Source organism: Myxocyprinus asiaticus, chromosome 10, assembly GCF_019703515.2.
Source record: "Myxocyprinus asiaticus isolate MX2 ecotype Aquarium Trade chromosome 10, UBuf_Myxa_2, whole genome shotgun sequence".
Taxonomy (NCBI): Eukaryota; Metazoa; Chordata; class Actinopteri; order Cypriniformes; family Catostomidae; genus Myxocyprinus; species Myxocyprinus asiaticus.
Window position 1 is genome coordinate 21,751,719 of NC_059353.1, and position 21,249 is coordinate 21,772,967.

The 21,249-nt window shown below is 37.0% G+C and overlaps 1 protein-coding gene across 8 annotated transcripts in view; it reads left to right on the forward strand.

The window, feature by feature from the left end:
* Window positions 1-21,249, forward strand: part of LOC127447091 (diacylglycerol kinase beta-like) — a 220,552-nt gene that overhangs the window by 178,946 nt on the left and 20,357 nt on the right. For 7 of the 8 annotated variants that reach the window (XM_051708618.1, XM_051708619.1, XM_051708624.1 and 4 more), the window contains 2 exons: window positions 6,664-6,754; window positions 9,292-9,493. In XM_051708618.1, the coding sequence (XP_051564578.1) occupies window positions 6,664-6,754; window positions 9,292-9,493 (293 nt within the window). Of the gene's footprint in view, window positions 1-6,663; window positions 6,755-9,291; window positions 9,494-14,379; window positions 14,674-21,249 lie in introns of those variants that run through there. The other variant, XM_051708622.1, reaches the window with a different exon arrangement.

A 21,249-nucleotide genomic window follows, 5' to 3' on the forward strand; every position in this document is an offset into this window, starting at 1 on the left:
CATTTTTTTATTAATTTTAATAATTAATATATATATACATTTTAATACTTTTCATTCTTATTTCTTGTTCTTAATAGGTTTTTAAATTGATTGTTATGTATCTTGTATTTTCTTTATCATTTTATGTAAAGCACTTTGAATTACCATTATGTATGAAATGTTCTAAATCCTCCTGAGTCCTGAGCATGACTGCTGTGTGCATTTTGTATTTCCCTTTTTGATTTGTAACTAGCAGCACCTAATAAACATGCAAAAACAAAAAACAAAATTCTAGAGCAAGTAGTTTTCCTAAAAATTGATGGCAACATAACCAAGCTATAGAAATTCAGACTTTTTTAATCAAATTGTTTATTGTGTTTCCAGGAGTGTTGGTTATTCATGTTTTTGAGACATTACAGACATTATATCAGAAATTAGCATAATTATTTCTGATTCAAAATAATGGCCAGTATCATCCAATCACTGCTAACCATGTTAAAATAAAATTGTACATTATAAATTGTAAATCTATGTACTGATTACTATTGTCCCATGTCTGCCAAACATGTTGAGTGGTCCAAACATCATCTGCAGCCTGAAACTGAACTTTTGATCAGATTTTAGGAGTGAATGCATTTAGCTGCATAGAGGATGCTTCCTTGCTCCCTATTTAGTGAAATACTTAACCTCCAGTGTGCTTTCTGTCTGTACTGGTCTCAAAACAGTTTGAAATGCACTTTACTTTCATCATAACTCCATATAAAGCCTCTGAAAGCAACATTTAACAGCTTTTGGATGAACCCATTGATTCTCAATGTGATAATGCACAGTGAATATAGGATTTCTAAGGAAAAAATGCACTAAAGTACACATTAGTGTACATTGTGTTTAGCAGCATGGCGTTTCGCAATAAATCGCTCAAATTAAAAAAATGGCATGTCTGATGAAACTAGAGACTAATCTTTTGACTCAAACAGGTTTCAATGTAAGAACTTAATTAGGTTTCTAACCAGATGTGGTTTTGTTGGCATTTCTCCCAAAGACAAACTCCGCTGTGATCAGCGCCATGTTGTGACTCATTAAGTTTAACCCTTTATTGACAGCCCAGAGTCTTCTGAACTGAGCTCAGTCAGTTTAAATTAATCTAAATTATGCATTGCGTGCAGCGAAGCCAAAATACAACACCCACGCATGTGTTTGCGGGGTCACACAAGGATATAAATAAACTCACGCTGCCTTGCCTTGCCAAACTGCTGCAGACTGAACCATACTTTTTCTAAAGTTATACCGGGGCTAGTGTATAAAGAGAAAACCATGCAGGGCTAATTGCTTTTTTCAGAGTTTCTCAGATGGAAGCTAGCTAATGAGATTAGGCAGCTTGTCCCTGTTGAGAATGCAATGCGTGTCCAATTGTAATCTCAAATCTGCTCATAATCCCTTAATTTGACAGAACGATGGTAGCAAATTGCTGGAGAATAAAATGAAGGAAAGGACAGCAGAACAAGGTCTTAAAGAAATAGTACCATCAGAAGTTGAGAATGTAGTGCAGTATATGCTGACTTTATTAGTGTCGTTGTAAAACTAGAGATTTTTCCTTAATTGTTTGCTTCACAAAGTAAAAAAAACTTTCACTTAAAAGCAAGAATGCATAGTCATCAATCTTTTTTTTCTAAATTATATACACTGATGAGCCAAAACATTATGACCACCTGCCTAATATGCTGTTGGTCCTCCGCATGCCACCAAAACAGTGCCGACCCGCCGGGGGATAGACTCTTCAAGACCCCTGAAGGTGTCCTGTGGTATCTGGCACCAAGACATTAGCAGAAAATCCTTCAAGTCCTGTAAATTGCGAGGTGGAGCTGCCGTGGATTGGACTTTTTGGTCCATTGAGATCTGTGGAATTTGGAGGCCAGGGCAACACCTTGAACTCTTCACCATGTTCCTCAAACCATTCCTGAACAATGTGTGCAGTGTGCATTATTCTGCTGAAAGAGGCCATTGCCATCAGGGAATACCATTGCCATGAAGGGGTGTACCTGGTTTGCAATGATGTTTAGGTAGGTGGCACGTGTCATATTGGCGTCCACATGAATGGTCAGACCCAGGGTTTCCCAGCAGAACATTGCCCAGCGCATCACACTCCCTGCACCAGCTTGTCGTCTTCCCACAGTGCATCCTGGTGCCATCACTTACCAGGTAAATGCAGAAGGGTGTGATGCACTGTGTGTTGTGACACATTCCTCCCGTAACCATCATTAAACTTTTCTGTGACTTGTGCCACAGTAGACCTTCTGTTGGTTCGGACCAGGTGGGATTGGCTTCATTGCTCTAGCGCATTGATGAGACACCCAAAACTCTGTTGCCGGTTTGTGGTTTGTCCCTCCTCAGACCACTGTCAGTAGTCACTCACACCCCACAAGCCTTGCCGTTTCAGAGATGTTCTGATCCAGTCATCTGGCCATAACAATTTGGCCGTTGACTACGAGAACTGATAGTTCACTTACCATCTAATCTACCCAGGCCTTGACACGTGACCTTGTTAGGAGATGATCAACTTTATTCGCTTCACCTGTGAGTGGTCACGAGGAATTAAAAGCGCACTGGGAATTGGGCATTCCTGTGTATTTGGAGTTACCTGCACATTGTATGTAGCATCATACCCTGAATGCTTTAAAAATATATATATATTAAAGACTTTTATTATTACTTTTATTTATTACAACAAACTTTATATCAGAATTTAATTAATTGCAAAAAAATAAAAACAAAAAAAAAATGCTTGATTTATGTTGTCTGGACTCAAGGTGCTTACGCTTAAATTATTGAAAAGTGTCAAAGCTTTTTACACAAGCTACATTTATCAAACATGTCCAAAAATATATTAAATTTCTCATTCAGAGACTCGTAAACTTGTAAAAAGGTGGTTCAACATTTTAACATCATTAGTTTGTGTTAGTCATCAATCTCAATGTCCGTCATACTTTTAATAAAGTGCTTGTATCCTGTACCTTAGAGGATTGCGTGCCTTATAGTTGATACTGAGGTTTGCTCTGTTTCCATCCCTTGTGGGCCTGGAGAAGCCCCCATTGCACAGTCTATTATGGAAACAATTGTGTTGTCATTTTCAGCAATACACCCCTTTGCAGGGCCGTGTCACTGTTTGTCAGTCTCTGATGAGTTTAAATTGCCCAGTTTCATAAGCAAAGTGCAAATGCAACACATTTGCAGTAGAGAGAGAATTCATAGAGTCCTGGTGTTAAAGTTTTGTTCCTTCAAGATCAAGCAGATGATTTTCATTTTAGATTTGTCTCATCCCTCTGTGCTGAATTGGTGCCATCTGTTGTCCTCAGCTACCTACTCTGTGTCCCAGTGTTAATGTCAGATTGTGCTCAGGTTGCTGAGGTTGGCTCTGTTTTCTCCATGGCAGCTGAAGCCAAGTTCAGTGTCACTCATGTCCTCACACCTGTCTGCCACGGCTTTCCTTGTAGCATATCAGTAGGCCAGAGGAAGGGCAAAATGAACTAGCCCGACAGCTCCATAGTCCAAACTATGCCAAAGAATGGGCAGAGATTGTAAGGGGTTAGCTAAGATCGACCGGGTTGTGATGAAAATAGTATACTAAAAATAAAAAGGTTAAAAAAGGGGCACTTAAACCAACCTAAACTGTTCTGCTTGTCTTAGCTGGTCAACCAACCGATTGTGTTTGCTTGTTTCAGAAAGTTTTTGTGGCAGTTTTCAAATGGCCAGGCTGGGATACCCAGTAGACCATCTTTATCCAGCTAAGACTTATGCTTCTTTAAGCTTACGCTGCTTTAAGTTTATTTTTTAGCAGGTTTCATACCATTTTGTTTAATTCAAATTAATGTGACCGTTAGACCTATTAAGTTTCAGGGTTGGGCATAATACTAAAAAAGTATTCTGGACTGAAAACTAAATACTGTCTTTTAAATGTATTAAGTAATGTATTCCGATACATCACATAAAAAGTAAGGTATTCAGAATACAAGAATACTTTTAGAATACATATTTATAAAGGCAAGGAACAATTGGAAGCATTATGTGTAATATGTCATTATTATCTTATCTGAACTGCTACATCTCTACTATTAACATCTAAGTGAGTCTAAACAGCCAGTTAGCTATTTGTCAGCAAATTGTATGAACTTAGCACTACCTTGATTTCTTTAAATTAGATGTGGAGTTGGACACTGATGTTTTTCTTTATAGAGGCAGTTTGTGGTCAACTACAATATCTTATCCACTTTACAACAAGGAAAATGCTGCCTGTACCTACCAAGACCCAAAAGCCCTTAGCTGTGACATTGTAGCTACCAAGCAGGGTTGTTTGTGAATGTTCAGAATGGCATTTTTAATGTTTTTAACTATTTTTTGCATTTTAATATTCTTCTTAACCCATTATTTCATTGGACTTACAAAGATTAATAGATTTTGACACAAAATTGGATACGAAATTCAAATTAACCTTATTTTCAAGATTATAACTGAATGCCACTTGCAGAAATTAAACATGCAACATAGTTAGGTCCTGTGACAACAATGTAGTATATGAAGGATTTTAACTAGACTTGCTTCCATATTTACGCCTAGTAATTGTCAATTTTTTTATTTTTTGTGAATCACTTCGTATAAGTTAAATAAATGTATTTATACAGCAATTACAATAGCGGAAAACAATGTATCATGCGCTCAAACATATTGATTCTGGAGCACAACTTACAGCGGCTGAATAAGACAACACCATTCCGGTGCAATTGCCAGATATTCAAACCCCGAATCATTATACATGACTAAGACTTTGTATTAGCATTACCTAGTGTTTACCATCAAACATTTTGGTGACATTTTGTAAATCGGTATTATGTATTGTTGAAAATGAGATTTAACTTCTGTACTTAATGAGATTTTTTTGTTATAAGTTAGATCAGAGAGTGTGTGCCCATTTGATCTGTTGGCAGCCCAAGGCTCTGTTCACCCATAATATTTGTTGTCACGCCAGCATTAGCATAGGAGTGTGTACACACAAACTTGTTTGTTGTTCTAATGACAGAGCAGCTGCATACTGAGACATAGTGTTTTCCTGTCTTTATTAAAGAGATGATGTTTGTGTTTACTTGGGTAACACTTTCTATGAAGCCCATGATTATAATGCATTATAAAGGCATTATAGATGCATTATACTGCATTCATAATGTCTCATAATAAACCTTAAAATAAGTTATAACTTCTCGTAAATAATTGTAACCAGAATTATAATACTTTATAATACTTACCTATTCATAGTTATACCATAGTGTATAATGCATTATAACACAAGCAACATCCAATTTTAACACAGCAGAAGCTAATAAAGTTAATCGTATAAGTGCTGTCAGGCAAAAGCAGCAAAGTGTAAACAGTCAAATGGCTTTATGACATGATCATGTTGTAAGTGCTCTTTGCCTGCTTTAAGTAAAGTTTCAAAAGCAATATCTTCTTATAAACAGCCATAAACTTGTAACATACAATACAAGTCAAATGAAATATAATGGAAGTTATTATAAGTCTCCAAATTAGATTCACAAACATTCAAGTTTATTGAATAGAGTCCAGTATAGAATTTTGTTGGGTGTGTTTACACCCAAGAATATTGGCTACATGTGTGATCAACATACATATAAGTGTTTTTCATAATATCTAAAAATTTACATTGAATGGGTGTTATTTTGTATTTTGTGCATGTGTAATGCATAAAGTTTCCAGCATGAGTTGTAATGTCTTATAACCACTTAAAAATATCGTATGGATGTTTATAAGAAGACATTGCTTTTGTCACTTTACTTAAAGCACATCTATTATATATATTACAAATATACACAGTATATAATACATTATAACTTCTGCAGATAAAATTGGATGTTGCTTGTGTTATAATGCATTATACTCTAAGGTATAACTATGAATAGGTAAGTATTATAAAGTATTATAATTATGGTTACAATTATCTATGAGAAGTTATAACATATTATAAGGTGTATTATGAGACATTACTAATGTGTTATAATGACTTTACAATGCATTATAAATATGGGCTTCATAGAAAGTGTTACCTTTAATTGTAAGGAACTGTTAATTTGTCATTTTGTAATATTTATGCAAGGTTTCAATTCGACTTGCTTTGGTTACCAATTAACCAGGTAATATACGGCTGTCAAAGATTCAAACTAATAAAACTACGTACACAGCTACTGATAGATTAAAATGACAACTAATCACAATTTATCTCATAATTTTTTTCCAGTTCCTTTTTAAGGAAAGAATACAAAATAATCTGTGTAATGTGTAAAAGTTTTTATCAATTTGTAAGTATAACACTTGTAGCAGAATATACTGTATGTGCTACTTTTGTTTTTATTTATTTTTGTTTTTTTCAAGAGACTTTAGTAGTATAAATGATATAGCTAAATGATATCAAAGGAACACATTTCTGGTTTGGAATCGATGAAAGGGTACTTCAGCCTTTCTGATGGGGCTGTGGGGGTACATAAGACAAAAAAGTTTGAGAAACACTGGTCTAAAACATTTAGAAAGTCCTGCCACATAATGTTTTAGTGATTTGGTATAAAACTGTTTTGTTTAAACTGGTCTCATTTTTAACTTTGTAATTCCTCTCTCTCTCCTTAGGATGAAAAACAAGTTGTGGTACTTTGAATTTGGCACCACAGAGACCATCTCAGCCACTTGTAAAAAGCTGAATGAAATCATTGAGGTGGAGGTGAGTTCAGGACATGAATACCATCATTAGTGCACCATTTTACTTGACAGCCAGTGTTGTAATTATATACAGCCCCATTCACAGTCTTTAAACTGTGTATCGGGTCAAAATGTCCATTAAGCACTTCCTTCAACAAACTGTGAATCAGCATTAATGCAGCAGGATATTGTGAACTACAGTACAGTAACTTAGATTACTCTTACACAGTCAGATAACCATTCTGTGTTGAGGGAACATGTCACAATGTGTATCTGAAAGCAAACAATGGCAGATAAGCTCTATTGACAGTGTTCCTAGCACGTGAGAGTTTCAGACTGCCTGTTTTTAGCCCATGCTTAGCTACATAAAGAATTACCCATCATCATTTACAAGGGGCAACTCTGTTTTAGCCTCATGCAATATTATTTAAAAAAATGAAATTATTTGCCGTGGTATTGAATCCAGGGACAAATGACCATTGTGTCATGAAATTAGAAGACCAAACCTCAGCAGAGTGAAAAAATACATTTGTATTAGGAAAAGGAAAGCAGTTTTTGGACAAATCTACTTTCTCTCTCTCCCACTCGCTGTGTGACCTCATGCACATCGAGGCATCTCACTATGTTGTAAATGTGTCAGTTCTCAGCTTTTTGAAGTCTGTGTACTTTTCCTCTGTACTGACGCCTTCCACAATGGTCTTTGACATCATACAATACTGTACTGCTTTTCTATTTTTGGATAGCTGATTTCTCATATCCCTCGTGTATAGAATGCGATTGTTATTGATGTGCCACTCCCAATAGTTTCCATTAAGTACATGGATACAGTTTATTATGCCTTAAGTGCTTGAGAGAAGTTACTCAAGGATGTATTGTGAATTCAAACATCTTTTCCTTTCAAAATGGGTAGCTGACGCATAACATACCCAGCCTTATTTTTATTTTTTTTCACCATTAAGATTTTAGGTTAGAATTGATATGAATGAAGGAAAAAAGTGGAAAGCATATATTTAAGTGGCAGTGACTGGTCACTAGTTTTTACTATTTTTAATCTCCGTATTATGGAGCCCCTTAGAGGACAGGGCTGGATTTTGTTTTTTTACTGAACTAGTTTTGCATGCCCTCACAATAAGTTTTGCGTGCCTTCGCAATAGTTTGCATTCCCTCGCAAAAGTTTTGCATGCCCTCCCAATAAGTTTTGCGTTCCCTCCAAATAAGTTTTGCATGCCCTCGCAATAGTTTTGCGTGTCCTCGCAATAATTTGCGTGCCCTCGCAATAAGTTTTGCTTTCCCTCGCAATAGTTTGCTTTTCCTCGCAATAAATTTACCATGGTTTTACTATAGTACCATATTTTAACCATGATATTCATAGTAAAACCATAGTAATAATAATTCAGGAAAATAAAAACTATATTAATAAAAATCATAATTTTGTGGTTAATATGGTTTTACCTCAAATGCTATGGTATTTAATAACCATAATAACTACAAGAATTACCATGGTAATCTATAGTAAAACCATGGTTACTATATGGATACTGTATTAAAACCATGGCTTCTGCCAGTTAAAACAAGATTACTTAACTTACTTATAATAGTTACTACAATATTACTATAGTAAAACCATGATTTATGCTAAAAAACAAAAACTGAACATGGTTAGCCTATAACAGTCATGTTTACTATATTACTATTGAAAAAGTTCCACCAAAAACTATGGTTACTACAGTCTACAATATTACTATACTAAAACCATAGTTAAACTATAGTATTTGTATAGTAAAACCACAAACTATGGTATTTGTATAGTAAAAACATAACCACAAAATTATGATTTTTATTACCATAGTTTTTGTTTTCCTGTATTATTATTATGGTTTCATTATGAATATCATGGTTAAAATATGGTTACCGTAGTAAAACCAAGGTAAATTTATTGAGAGGGAACACAAACTACTGAGAGGGCATGCAAAACTTATTGCAAGGGCACGCAAAACTATTTCAGAAAAACAATTCCGCCCTGTGCTCTAAGGGGCTCCGTACATTTTTGCCTTGACTTGTTCATTTTAAATGGTCCTGTAAAGCATGGATTGTTTGTTTATAAATAGCACATTCATACACAATGGTAATACAAAGTTCTTTACATAGAAATGATACAGAGAAGGAAAATAAAGAGACATAAAAGTCTATTTTTATATATAAAAAAAAAATAAGAATAACAAAAAATAAGAATAAGAATGTATTTAAAAATTTATTAAAATGAATAACATTGAAAAAAATACAGAAATAAAATGAGACAGTGCAATCAGTAAAGTGCAGTCAGTGAAAATTTGCAGTGAATTTTTTTTAAATACAAGTTTTTAAATGTTCAGTTAAAATGTAAAATTGTATGCATATTAATTATTAAAAATATAGCAAAATGTTGTTTAAAATAGTTTTTCATGCATTTTTCATAGCATGTCACACTACAGGATGTGAACTTCCCAAAAGTATTTCAAGTACTGTATTTGAACTACCCATATGCAGATATGTTTGTTTATTTTGTATTTTCTGTCACAGTGTGATGGCATCATCTTGGACCTGAGCAACACGTCTCTGGAGGGCATTGCTGTGCTCAATATTCCCAGCATGCATGGGGGCTCCAACCTCTGGGGCGAGACCAAGAAAAGACGCAATTACAATCGCATGAGTAAGAAGGTACCAGAAAGGATGACTGCCAGCACCGTCACCGATGCCAAGGAGCTCAAGTTTTGTATGCAAGGTGTGTCAGCATTTTGAAAGGTCTGTTATTCGCTTAAACCCCATAAAATGATCTGGAATGTTCCTGAAATGTTCTCAAAACCTACAAGTTTCTAAATATAACATGAACAGTCTCCCAGTTTTAGTTGCTTCTGGCTGTCTGATTGTAATTCATTTAAGTACTGCTGATAAAATTGACTGAAACCTCTTATTTCCTGTCACTTGTAATAAATTTCAAATTACTGGCCATCTTCAGTAGATCAGCGCACCATGTGGAGTTGTTTCATGTGCAGTGCTGACTCACAGCTGCTGAGGAGGAGCAGAAAGCTTTTAACCATCACTAATGAGAGAGAACCTCTCCGGCTGTTCATTACACTGATGTTCAGTCTCACTGTGTTTTGGGACTTCCTGCATTAGTTTCTCAGAGTGTGAAGCACTATTAGCAGTGTTAATCGTCATTTAGGGAGAGTGCAATCTGTGTCAGAAGCTTCACTGAGACTAGGGTACCAGCATTTCCAGAGCCCGGGTGTCATCATCCTACTTAATGTCCTCCAGAGAGGTTATGTCACTGCAAACGCCCTTGTGACGCCAGCCTCCGAGCCCTAGAGTCACCATCAGCTGTCTCAGTCAGAGATAAGGTCAGAGCAGCAGCAGCTGTTTCAGGTGCCAGTGCATTTAACCTCCAGCACTTGTTTGATTTAACTGTTAGAGGATCCCTGCGTGTGTCAACCTGTGTACCACATCTTGATTGCTCCATTTTTAGTCACTATTACTGTATATTTGGTTTGTTTTTTTGTTTTGCTTTTTGTTGTATCTTTTTTTTTTTTTTATCCCCTTTTCTCCCCAATTTGAAATGCCCAATTCCCACTACTTAGTCGGTCCTCGTGGTGGCGTGGTTACTCACCTCAATCGGGGTGGCGGAGGACAAGTCTCAGTTGCCTCTGCTTCTGAGACCATCAGTTTTATCACGTGGCTCGCTATGCATGACACCGCGGAGACTCTACACGTGGAGGCTCATGCTATTCTCCGCGATCAACACACAACTTACCACGTGCCCCATTGAGCGCAAGAACCACTAATGACGACCACGAGGAGGTTACCCCATGTGACTCTACCCTCCCTAGCAACTGGGCCAATTTGGATGCTTAGGAGACCTGGCTGGAGTCACTCAGCACACCCTGGATTCAAACTTGCGACTCCAGGGGTGGTAGTCAGCATCAATACTCGCTGAGCTACCCAGGCCCCCCTGTTTGGTTTGTTTTTACTTTTGAACAATTTATGGCAGAGTAAAGCTATGTTCACACAGTCAGTGTTTGAAATGAACAACCGTATTTACTAACATACTTTCTCAAATCTGACTCTCAAATTGAGCTGTACATAAAGCAGCTGAAAGGAGCAGATCGAATAATGTCTGTATGAACAGTTAAGCAAAGTCAATGCCCTTCTTTAACCATATCAAGGCTTTATATCGTGTCTTTAAGGGTTCTTTGAAAAGATCTATGATCTATTTGTGGTGGTTTGTAGTTTGTCTCAAAAACTTGTCAAAAAATGGGCTGAAAATATCTGTGGGATCTAAAAATCTAAATGTGCTCCATTTAGAAGGGGCATAATGCTTCTGACTTTGTGGGAAGTAAGACACCCTGTAAGATGTTTTTGTTTAGCTTTTTAGGTGATGACAGTAGATGACAACTTTGACCTTTGAGAGCATCTTCAATTCGCATTCGTCTCGGATATATTTAGGTGACAACGGGCAGCACCTCTGTCTTTTCTGTTACCTCACGCTTTTGATCCATTTAAATTTTCTTCACATTTTACAACTCATCCATCCCTCACTCTTTTTCTCACTCTGTCTCTTTTTCTTTCTCTCTGTGGTCTTCTGTATTTCACTGACTCAACTCCCATGAATCTTGTTACCATGGAGACCCCCAGGCCCTCCTGAACCGAGGAACGGCGCAGGGATAGAAAGAGAGAGAGATAGTGAGAGGAAGTGGGCTGCTGCTAGCATTGTGACTCATATTAGTAATCTTTAACTGCCCTTCAGGCAAAAATACTTGAGCCAGCACTGCATATATTGCACATATTGTAGTACAGCAAAAGTTCTGTAGTCAAATTCCGTGTTTAGCTGAACTGTACATTTTTATTGCCAAAACGTTTGCAGCATAGCTGAGTACAATGAGAAAATTGTTAAATAAATAAATATATACAGTATATAGTGCAAAACAAGTAATATTAAAAAATAAAATATAAATAGTGCAAAATAAAATTAAAATAAAGTAAAATTTTATTAAATAAAGAGTTCCATGTAAACTAAGACTAACAGATTAACTAAAAGGGTCTATATTACTGAAGGAAATAAATAAATCATAAAGAAATAATATTTATTGAACAAGTAATTAAGATAAAATAAAGAAAATATTGATAATGAGCATAAGTTTAGTGTTGGTGACAGATCACTCATTGTCCCTCATATTGTCAAGTAGGTATAGCTGCAGGCCTTAGATCTCCAAATGGGGTCGGAATCTCCAAAAGAGGGCGGGGTTATATCAGAAGGGGGCAGGATTACTCCAAAATGGGGTTGCGCCAACTCCAAAAGGGGGCGTCACTTCCACTCACAGTTAAGTTTAGGGAAAGAGTTAGGTTAGGGGCTCCCTATATCTTTGCTGTCAGTTTGGAGCTCCCTCCCCTTTTCGGAGCTGCAGCTATACCCTTCTCCATATTGTGACTGGCAAACATAAGTCGCGTTTCCACTCTCTGACAAAATGAGGGCCTGCTAGTGCATGCCAGGGCCTGTTGTGTTCCCACTGTCACTTTCAGGGCTTCATTGTGCCTCCTCAGGGCCAACGGCCAAACACCTTTGGCCCGCCAATTACCCTTGGGCCAAAGAAGGCCAACTGAGGATTGAGGCAGACTCAATGACAAAGGCGGAGTCAGGTCAGAGGTTTCAGCACCAAGATACTGATTCCCCAGTTTTTCATATCTAGCTATCAGCTTACCTTATCAGATCAACAGAGAATCATCAGTACTGGTCAATAGACGAAATCAGGGCTCTTCTAAAAATGTGAGCTGATGAAATTGTGCAATGTCAGAGCGACGGCGTCTGCCGAACGAAGACATGAACGTGGTATATTGTCACCGAACTTGCCAAGTTGTGTATCCAGCACACAATGGTACAGGTTCTGGAAAAAAATATTTTTTAAATTGCACAGTACAAATCCATGTTAATTTCGAGGGCTAGCAAGTCTCCAGAGTGTGATACCTTATCTTGAGCTTCCCTCTTGCTTGTAAAATGGGCGGGGTTTGTGACATTGGCACCAGGGCGCCATATTAAGGTTGGGTTTTAGGGCAGTGCTGTGGGGCTATTGGCCTAATGGTGGGAATGCAGATCGATTTTGGTCTTGTGGCTCGAGGTCTGAGGCTATTGGCCCCGGCTGACCTGGATTGCCATGGCTCACACTGGCCCGATAGTGGAAAAGCAGCTATACTGTGCTGCTATCACACAGCAGTCCTTGAGGCTGTTAGATCATGACCTCATCTCCAGCTCTCTGTGCAGTGTATTTTGAAGTTTATATTAGTAGAGAATTCCTCTCAGCCGCTTTACGCAACAATTTCATGATGATTCAGGTCTTAATGGATGTATGTGACTGTAGCATTTTCCAAACCTGTCATTAGATTAGTCCAAAATATTTACCAGAGTTGTTGCTCAGCTGATCCTATGTTTGATATATTTTTCTGGAACACTGAATGTCAAAGGTGAATGAAGTACACAGATCCTGCCCTTGAGTTAAAATAGTATAGATACCCTGATTAAATATTACTCCAGTAAAAGTACTTCTTTAAATTTCTACTTGAGTAAAAGTACAAAAGTATTTTTTAAGTAGTTAAGTATCAAAAGTAAAAGTACTGATCTATTAAATCAGCTATAATTCATTAAAAAAAATTAACTAGCCTAATTAATCACGATTAATCATGTTACATTGTACATTAAAAAAAACATTAAAATATAATCATAAATATTTTTACTTTATACTTGGTCTCAAAGAACTTGCAAGAAATTGTTTAGTCATCATTTATTTTAATATGTACATGATAAAGTATTCAGTTTTTTTCAGATAGAGTTAAATTAGACACATTTTTACAGGTATAATGTCATGGCTCCGGCGTTTGCCGGTTCATTCTGTTGTTTGTTTTTCTCTCTCCCTCGTGTTTCACTGGTGGAGTCGGTGAGCGTAATCAGTGTTTCCATGAGAACGCTCACGGGGAGGCGTCGATTACAGTAATGGGTTTCTCACACACTCCACCTGTCTTCCTCTGATTGCATGCCCTACTTTATCCCTTGTGTGTTCCCTGTACGATTGCTGGTTTATAGTTTGCTGTACCTTAACATTGTTCTCCTGTTTAGTGTGAAGTTCCGCTCTGTTGGTTGCTTTATCTCCAGTGGTGTTTACCCATCAGATTGCCATTGCCTGGTGATCGTGTTGGAGGAGGATTCCTTGGTTTCTGCCCGCATGTTGAGAGACTTGTTCTGGGCTCTGCTTCGCACCACACTGCTCTTCAACAGATTGTTCCAGACCTCCACAGCACACACACTGACGAACACACTATCCTCGACTGAGCTGGCACTGTAGTGCTTTTGTGTAGACTGTTTCATTAAAGACTAGTGAGCTTTACCTCTGCGTTTGGGTCCTGTCTTTCCCCAGTGTGACATATAAATCTTTGATACAAGTATGTGTATACATGCCATAAAATCAGTGGACATTCTGTAATTAAAGGTTTGGCGAAATCTTCTGGTGATTTCCAGGGAACTTTTTAATAATAAGGATCAATAATAAGGCACTTTATCCCTTGTGTGTTCCCTGAATGATTGCTGGTTTATTGTTTGCTGTACCTTAACATTGTTCTCCTGTTTAGTGTGAAGTTCCGCTCTGTTGGTTGCTTTGTCTCCAGTGGTGTTTGCCCATCAGATTGCCATTGCCTGGTGATCGTGCTCGAGGAGGATTCCTTGGTTTCTGCCCGCATGTCGGGAGACTTGTTCTGGGCTCTGCTTCGCACCACACCACTCTTTAACGGATTGTTCTGGACCTCCACAGCACACACAGACGAACACACTATCCTCGCCCCAGTGGCATCCTTATTGAGCTCGACTGAGCTGGTGCTGTAGTGCTTTTGTGTAGACTGTTTAATTAAAGACTAGTGAGTTTTACCTCTGCGTTTGGGTCCTGTCTTTCCCCAGTGTGACATATAAATCTTTGATACAAGTATGTGTATACTCACCATAAAATCAGTGGACATTTTTTAATTAAAGGTTTGGCAAAATCTTCTGGTGATTTCCAGGGAACTTTTTAATAATAAGGATCAAATGGGCAGATTTAATTCATAACAATCTTTACTAGCAAGATAAAATTAAGTGTGCATTTCCAATGCATTATTAGACACTATGCATACAGATACAAACCAAACTGAATGTTTAATTTGCTGAAGTTTTAAATCTCAAAATTATTATTATGCCTGGCTGTCGGTCTCATGAGCACACTATTGGTCTCTCTCGTACAGTTTCACTTTTGACACTTGCTCAGATGACAGTGAGTGAGCATTTTTGGGTGATGCGAAGAGATACAGCAACCCATTAGGGCTGCAACTTAACGATTATTTTGATAATCGATTAATCTAACGATTATTAGAATGATTCTTGACTATTCAGCAATTATTGCAACGATTAACCATTAGCTCTTAACCGATTATTCAGCTTGTGTGTTAAAAGGTTGTATTAAACATGCTTACTAACAATAAAGAGGACAAAAATACCTCTAAATGGCATTCACTGAATTAAAGGGAAAACAATACTTTTTATTAAGTTTAATTCAGTAAAGAAATTCACTGCAAAAAATCCTATTGTTATCAAGTGTTTTTGTCTTGTTTTCCATTTAAAATTGTCTAAAAATCCTTAAAACAAGATACATTTACTTGAGAAGCAACATATAAGATGTAAAGAATTGCTTCTGGAGAATGTATCTTGAATATAAGTGTATTTTGTATATTTTTTCAATTGTTCATACTTCTGCCAGTGCAGTCAAGACAAAATATACTTCTATTCAAGATCTATTCTCTAAAAGCAAGTCTAAATATCTTATATGCTGCTTCTCAGGTGAATGCATCTTTTTTTAAAGGATTTTTAGATATTTTAAAATATTTGTATTTTTAATATTATATTCAACATTCTCAGATAAAAAAAATTCCTTCTGCAGTATAGCTGCTAAAGAAAATGTATATTGTTTTAAAAGAGTTTTAGATATTTATATTGGAAAACAAGCCAGAACAAAAATAAATAATAAATGTACTTTGATGCAGTGTATAATGGGTGAAGACTACCCTCTCTCAACTTTCTGTTCACTTCAATCCATCTTTAACTCACAAAAAACAAACTCTCTCTTATTAATAAAGCTGTGTATTGCCAGTTTTCTTCACGATAAGAAATGCATAGTGATACAGTATTATGATTCAATAAGTCGCAAGCCATCACGTTATAATCTAGCTGCATTAAGCGTGCGCTCGAGGGACAAGCGACCCACGACAGAGTGTGCCTCAGCCGGGTGCAGTTTCAATCTCTTCCCTTAGAACGGGACACTTCACACAACTCATAGAAGAGGACCTGACCACACAGAGAAATGCCAGTTTCGGAGTTTGTAGTTATTTACATGATCTGCTTCCGTATTATTTGAACTTTAATAAAGCTATAACGCATTAAATATAGCTGCATTTAAGATGTAATGCTGGGGTGTTTCCTTTAAAGAGCTCCGGCTTCGCTTATTCCACAATGAGAGTGCTTCTGTATTTACTTATTTTGTATTTTTGCATTATAATTCCTTCATACTTTGCGATCTACGTCACCTGAAGCTGTTTGGAAAGTTTAGAGTGCATCTGGACTGTGAGCTGTATAATTCTTCCTCTCCTCAGTCAGGCGCGAGCTGTTGCGCTGCTCTCATGCATCATCATTAGAGCTTAATGTAATCTTATGTTATGTTAAATGAGATCAAACGACTACTCGACAACAAAGTTTTGTAGACAGTTTTTTATTGTCGACATTGTCGATAATGTTGACTAATCGTTTCAGCCCTATTGCCCATATCGCTACGACACCTGGCTCACCACATGTGGATGAAGTCTCCATTCTCCATACAGTAAATCCGTTCCCGTAATTATTATGCCCGGGATATGAGTTGTGCATAATGGATAAGCATGCACTGCTTCACATAATCAGTTTCTGTGTTAGTATGTTCAATCAAGTTGAGTGTGTACCTTCTGGAAAATTATATATGCCAATTTTAGACACAGGAACTGGGGAAAACATTAGTGAAATTTCAGGAAGTGAAAAACAAAAACGCATTAATTATAGTATTTTTACACATTAAACAGTCTGTTTTAATCGCTGAAATTAACGCTTTAAATTTCCCAGCCCTAATTAAAACTGTTGTTTTTTATTTTTGCAGACCAATATTCTCCATCCTCCTGCTCATAATAATTTAAGGTACACTCATGCACTATATTCTAGGTCATTGCTCGCTTTGAAGACACAGTAGACATAGCTTAAATAGTAATGTTTCAAGTTGTTATGAGGACAAAATATGTCTCGATGTATTAGAATTGTATTTTTTTACATAATGTATGTGATGTGGTGGACTTATATATGACAGTTAGTTAAATATACTATAATAAATTCTAAAAAAATAAAAAATAAAAAAAAAGGAAACAATTACTGCTGCATCATGTTATATGGACATTTTGGCAGAACTTAGGTGGCTTTTTGGCAAAAAAAAAAAAAAAATATGAATGAATGAGTCACTGTGTTTTGTTTCTTTTTTGTATATTTCAGGAATAACTGAAGTATTGGCAGGTGGAAAGAAGAAACCAGTATTTGTGTGGCAGGCAGAACCTCCACATCTCTTATCTCAAATCAGTTGTTTCTTTTGCCTTTCTTTATTTCAGGGTCACAGAGGGACACATTTTTCCTTTCACCTGCTTTCCACACCCTTTTTACTCTCTTCTGTTTCTTTCTCTTTTTGGCTCATACAAATGTCACTCCACCCTTCCCACAGTAATCTTGCCACACACTGCCTCATGCTGTTGGTTATTTCTGGGCCTTTCAGCACCGGAGCCATTCATTGTTACATCCCACAAACAACAACACACTCTTAGCCTCATAAACACAGTCAGGAATAGAAATGGAACTCTCCACCCCAAGAGCATGGTGGGAACATGGTGACTCAGTGAACGAAAGGGACACTTTCCACTGTGGCTCAGCATCCTCTATCAGGGACCAGAAAAGCATATCGACAGCTTTGCTCTCACTTTAGAGAGAGTGATTGACATTTGAAGAGTGGCTCTCACCCCTCTGGGATTCAGAAACTTTGAAGATGTTGCTGGTCTGAGGGGCCCTTTCCCATGATCTGCATCATGAGAGCTGTGATTCTTGGCTTGCTTTGTGAGAGCAGCTTTTTTGTGAATGGCATGGGAACAGAGGTTGGGAGACTGGTGAGCTCTGTGGCAGAAAGCGAGTGAATTGAGTCTGGTACAGAAGAGCATGCAAGCAGAGCACATTAGGGCTGCACAATTAATCTACTTTTTCAATCTACTAAATGAAAAAAAAGTGTTAATTACAGCTTTCCATTTATATCTACTCCTTATATCTACTACTTTTTTTTTTGCAACGCATGAGCATTGTAACCAATCACACACATATCTGTTGCTCGCTTTTTGTGTATGATTTTTTCCATGGTGATTGAGGGCCAGTGGTGAAGTTCACTATTTAGTCAATATCCCCCCATATAGGGTCTAGCAATGCCTATGATTAACACCTATCTTTCAATTGAATACTGTGCCTTTGTCATACCACTTCTGAAATGTATGCTGTGTTGTGATACCGCTTTAAGAGATGTCACAATATTGACATAATGAGAACAGCTCTAATGAATAGAAAGCATGGGAAGTGCTTTCTATGAAAGCATGAAGTGTCTCATGAGGAGTATGCTGTATAAGTAGAGCAGGGCAGGAGCTAGCAAGCCAAGTGAAGAATACATATAAGCCTGGGGAAAAAAGTATGCTAGAGGAGAGGTAATAAGTAGAGATTTGGAATAAAGTATTATAGAAAAAGAGTACATAAAAAGATCTTTAGAATAAAGTATGGTAGAGAAGAGTACATGAGACATATTGCAATAAGGTAGGCCAGGGAATAGTTTATATTAAGAGCTTGGGAATAAAGTATGCTAGTCAAAAGTGCATAAGAAGAACTCAAAAATATAGTATGCAAGTTAAGAGTACATAAGACAAACTTGAGAATAAAACTATTCTAGTGAAGAGTAGATAAAACAAGCTCAGGAATGAAGTATGCTAGTGAAGGGCTCAGGAATAAAGTATGCTAGTGAAGGGCTCAGGAATAAAGTATGCTAGTGAAGAGGATAAAAAAGAGCCCAGGAATGACATATGCTAATGAAGAACAGATAAGAAGAGCCCAGGAATGAAGTATGCTAGTGACGAGGACTTAAGAAGTGCCCAGGAATTACGAATGCTAGTTAAGACCAGATAAGAAGAGCCCAGGAATGATGTATGATAGTGAAGTGCACATAAGAAGAGCTTAGGAATGAAATATGCTACTAAAAAAGAACACATAAGAATAGCTCAGGAATGAAGTATGATAGTGAAGTGCACATAATAAGAGCTTAGGAATGAAGTATGCTGCTGAAAAGAGCACATAAGAAGGGCTCAGAAATTAAGTATACTAGTGAGGAGGACTTAAGAAGATTCCAGGAATAACGTATGCTTGTGAAGAACAGATAAGAAGAGCCCAGGAATTATGTATGATAGTGAAGTGCACATAAGAAGAGTTTAGGAATGAAGTATGCTACTGAAAAGAACACATAAGATTAGCTCAGGAGTGAAGTATGCTAGTGACGAGGACTTAAGAAGATCCCAGGAATGACATATGGTAGTGAAGGGCATATAAGAAGAGCCAAGGATTGAAGTATGCTATTGATGAGCACATAAGAAAATCTAAGAAATGAAGCATGCTGGTGAAGAGCTCATAAGAAGGGCTCAGGAATGACGTATGCTAGTGAAGAGGACATAAAAAGAGCCCAGGAATTACCTGTGCTAATGAAGAGCAGATAAGAAGAGCCCAGGAATTATTTATGATAGTAAAGAGCACATAATAAGAGTTTAGGAATTAAGTATGCTAGTGAAGGGCACATAAGAAGAGATTAGGAAAGCAGTATACTAGTGATGAGGACTAAAGAAAAGCCCAGGAATGATGTATGCTAGTGAAGAGCATATAAGAGAAGCCAAGGAATGAAGTATGCTAGTGAACGGCTCAAAAGAAGAGATCAGGAATGAAGTATGCTAGTGAAGAGGACATAAAAAGAGCCCATTATTGCCATATGTTAATGAAGTGCTGATAAAAAAAAGACCAGGAATGATGTATTATAGTGAAGAGCACATAAGAAGAGCTTAGGAATTAAGTATGTTAGAGAAGAGGACATAAGAAGAGCTCAGGAATGAAGTATGTAGTGAAGAGGACTTGCCTAGGATTGACGTATGTTAGTAAAGAACAGATAAGAGGAGCCCAGGAATGACGTATGCTAGTAGGGCTGGACGATATGATGATATGTATCATGGCAACGATATAAAGTGTCAATCAGAGATTTTGCTATATCGCGTTATGTAAATATCCACGTGCGCAGCGTGGGCTTATCTATCAGTTAGCAGGGCTTCACGCAAGACTGAGAGAATCAAAGAAACAAGAACAGGGTTTTTCCGACATTGAACAATTTTCTGCGGCTGCCCAAGAAAATTTAATGGCCTTCATTGCGCATTTGCTGCTTTAAAAGTGCTAAATATTATTCTCATCTGACACGCGATTGTTTCATGTGATTGCTCCGAAGGCTTTCTGATATTTGTGCTCCACAGGTAGGAGAACTGAGAGCGGGATCACTCGCACTACTCAATCATTTCTGACCCAGGAAAACCCCAAATGGAGAAGAAATCTCCACAGAATGGGACGACTCCCAAACATGTCAAGAAAATGTAGAGGAGCTTATTAAAACAAGTGTGACATCTGTGGTTCACATGATAATAATCACTCATAATACAAGCAGTCTGTTTCATCACCACAAATTAAAGCACTCAAAAGAATATTATGAAAGCCAAAAGATGAACTCTACATAAATTCTGTGATTTATTTATTTATTTTGCAAGAAGTGATATTTATTTGCTTCAAGAAGTGTTTATTTTTATTGGATTTTTTTTTACTTATGTTTTATTTTCTTTGATATTAAGTTTCTTGAGCAAAGTTTATAATAACAATAATGGTCAACAACATTTTAAATTGAAATGTGGCATACTGTTATATTTATCATTTTGGTAAGTTTGATTTTTATTTATTTATTTAATTGCCAAATAAAGAGGAAGTAGTTTTCGTTTATAAAGTATTTAATTCACTGACTGAAGTTCCAAAAATAGGCATTACAATATGGTTATTTTATATATAAACCAATTTCTATTGCTTTTTGAGAAAACTTTTACTATATAGTGATATAAAATTACTCATTCGTGATATAAGATTTTGGTCATATCGCCCACCCCTGTATGCTAATGAAGGGCACATAAGATGATCCCAGGAATAAAGTATGCCAGCGAAGAGCACATTTGAACAGCTCAGGAATTAAGTATGCTAATGAAGAGCACATATGAAAACCCCGGAATTATGTGTTACTAAAGAGTACATAAGAAGAG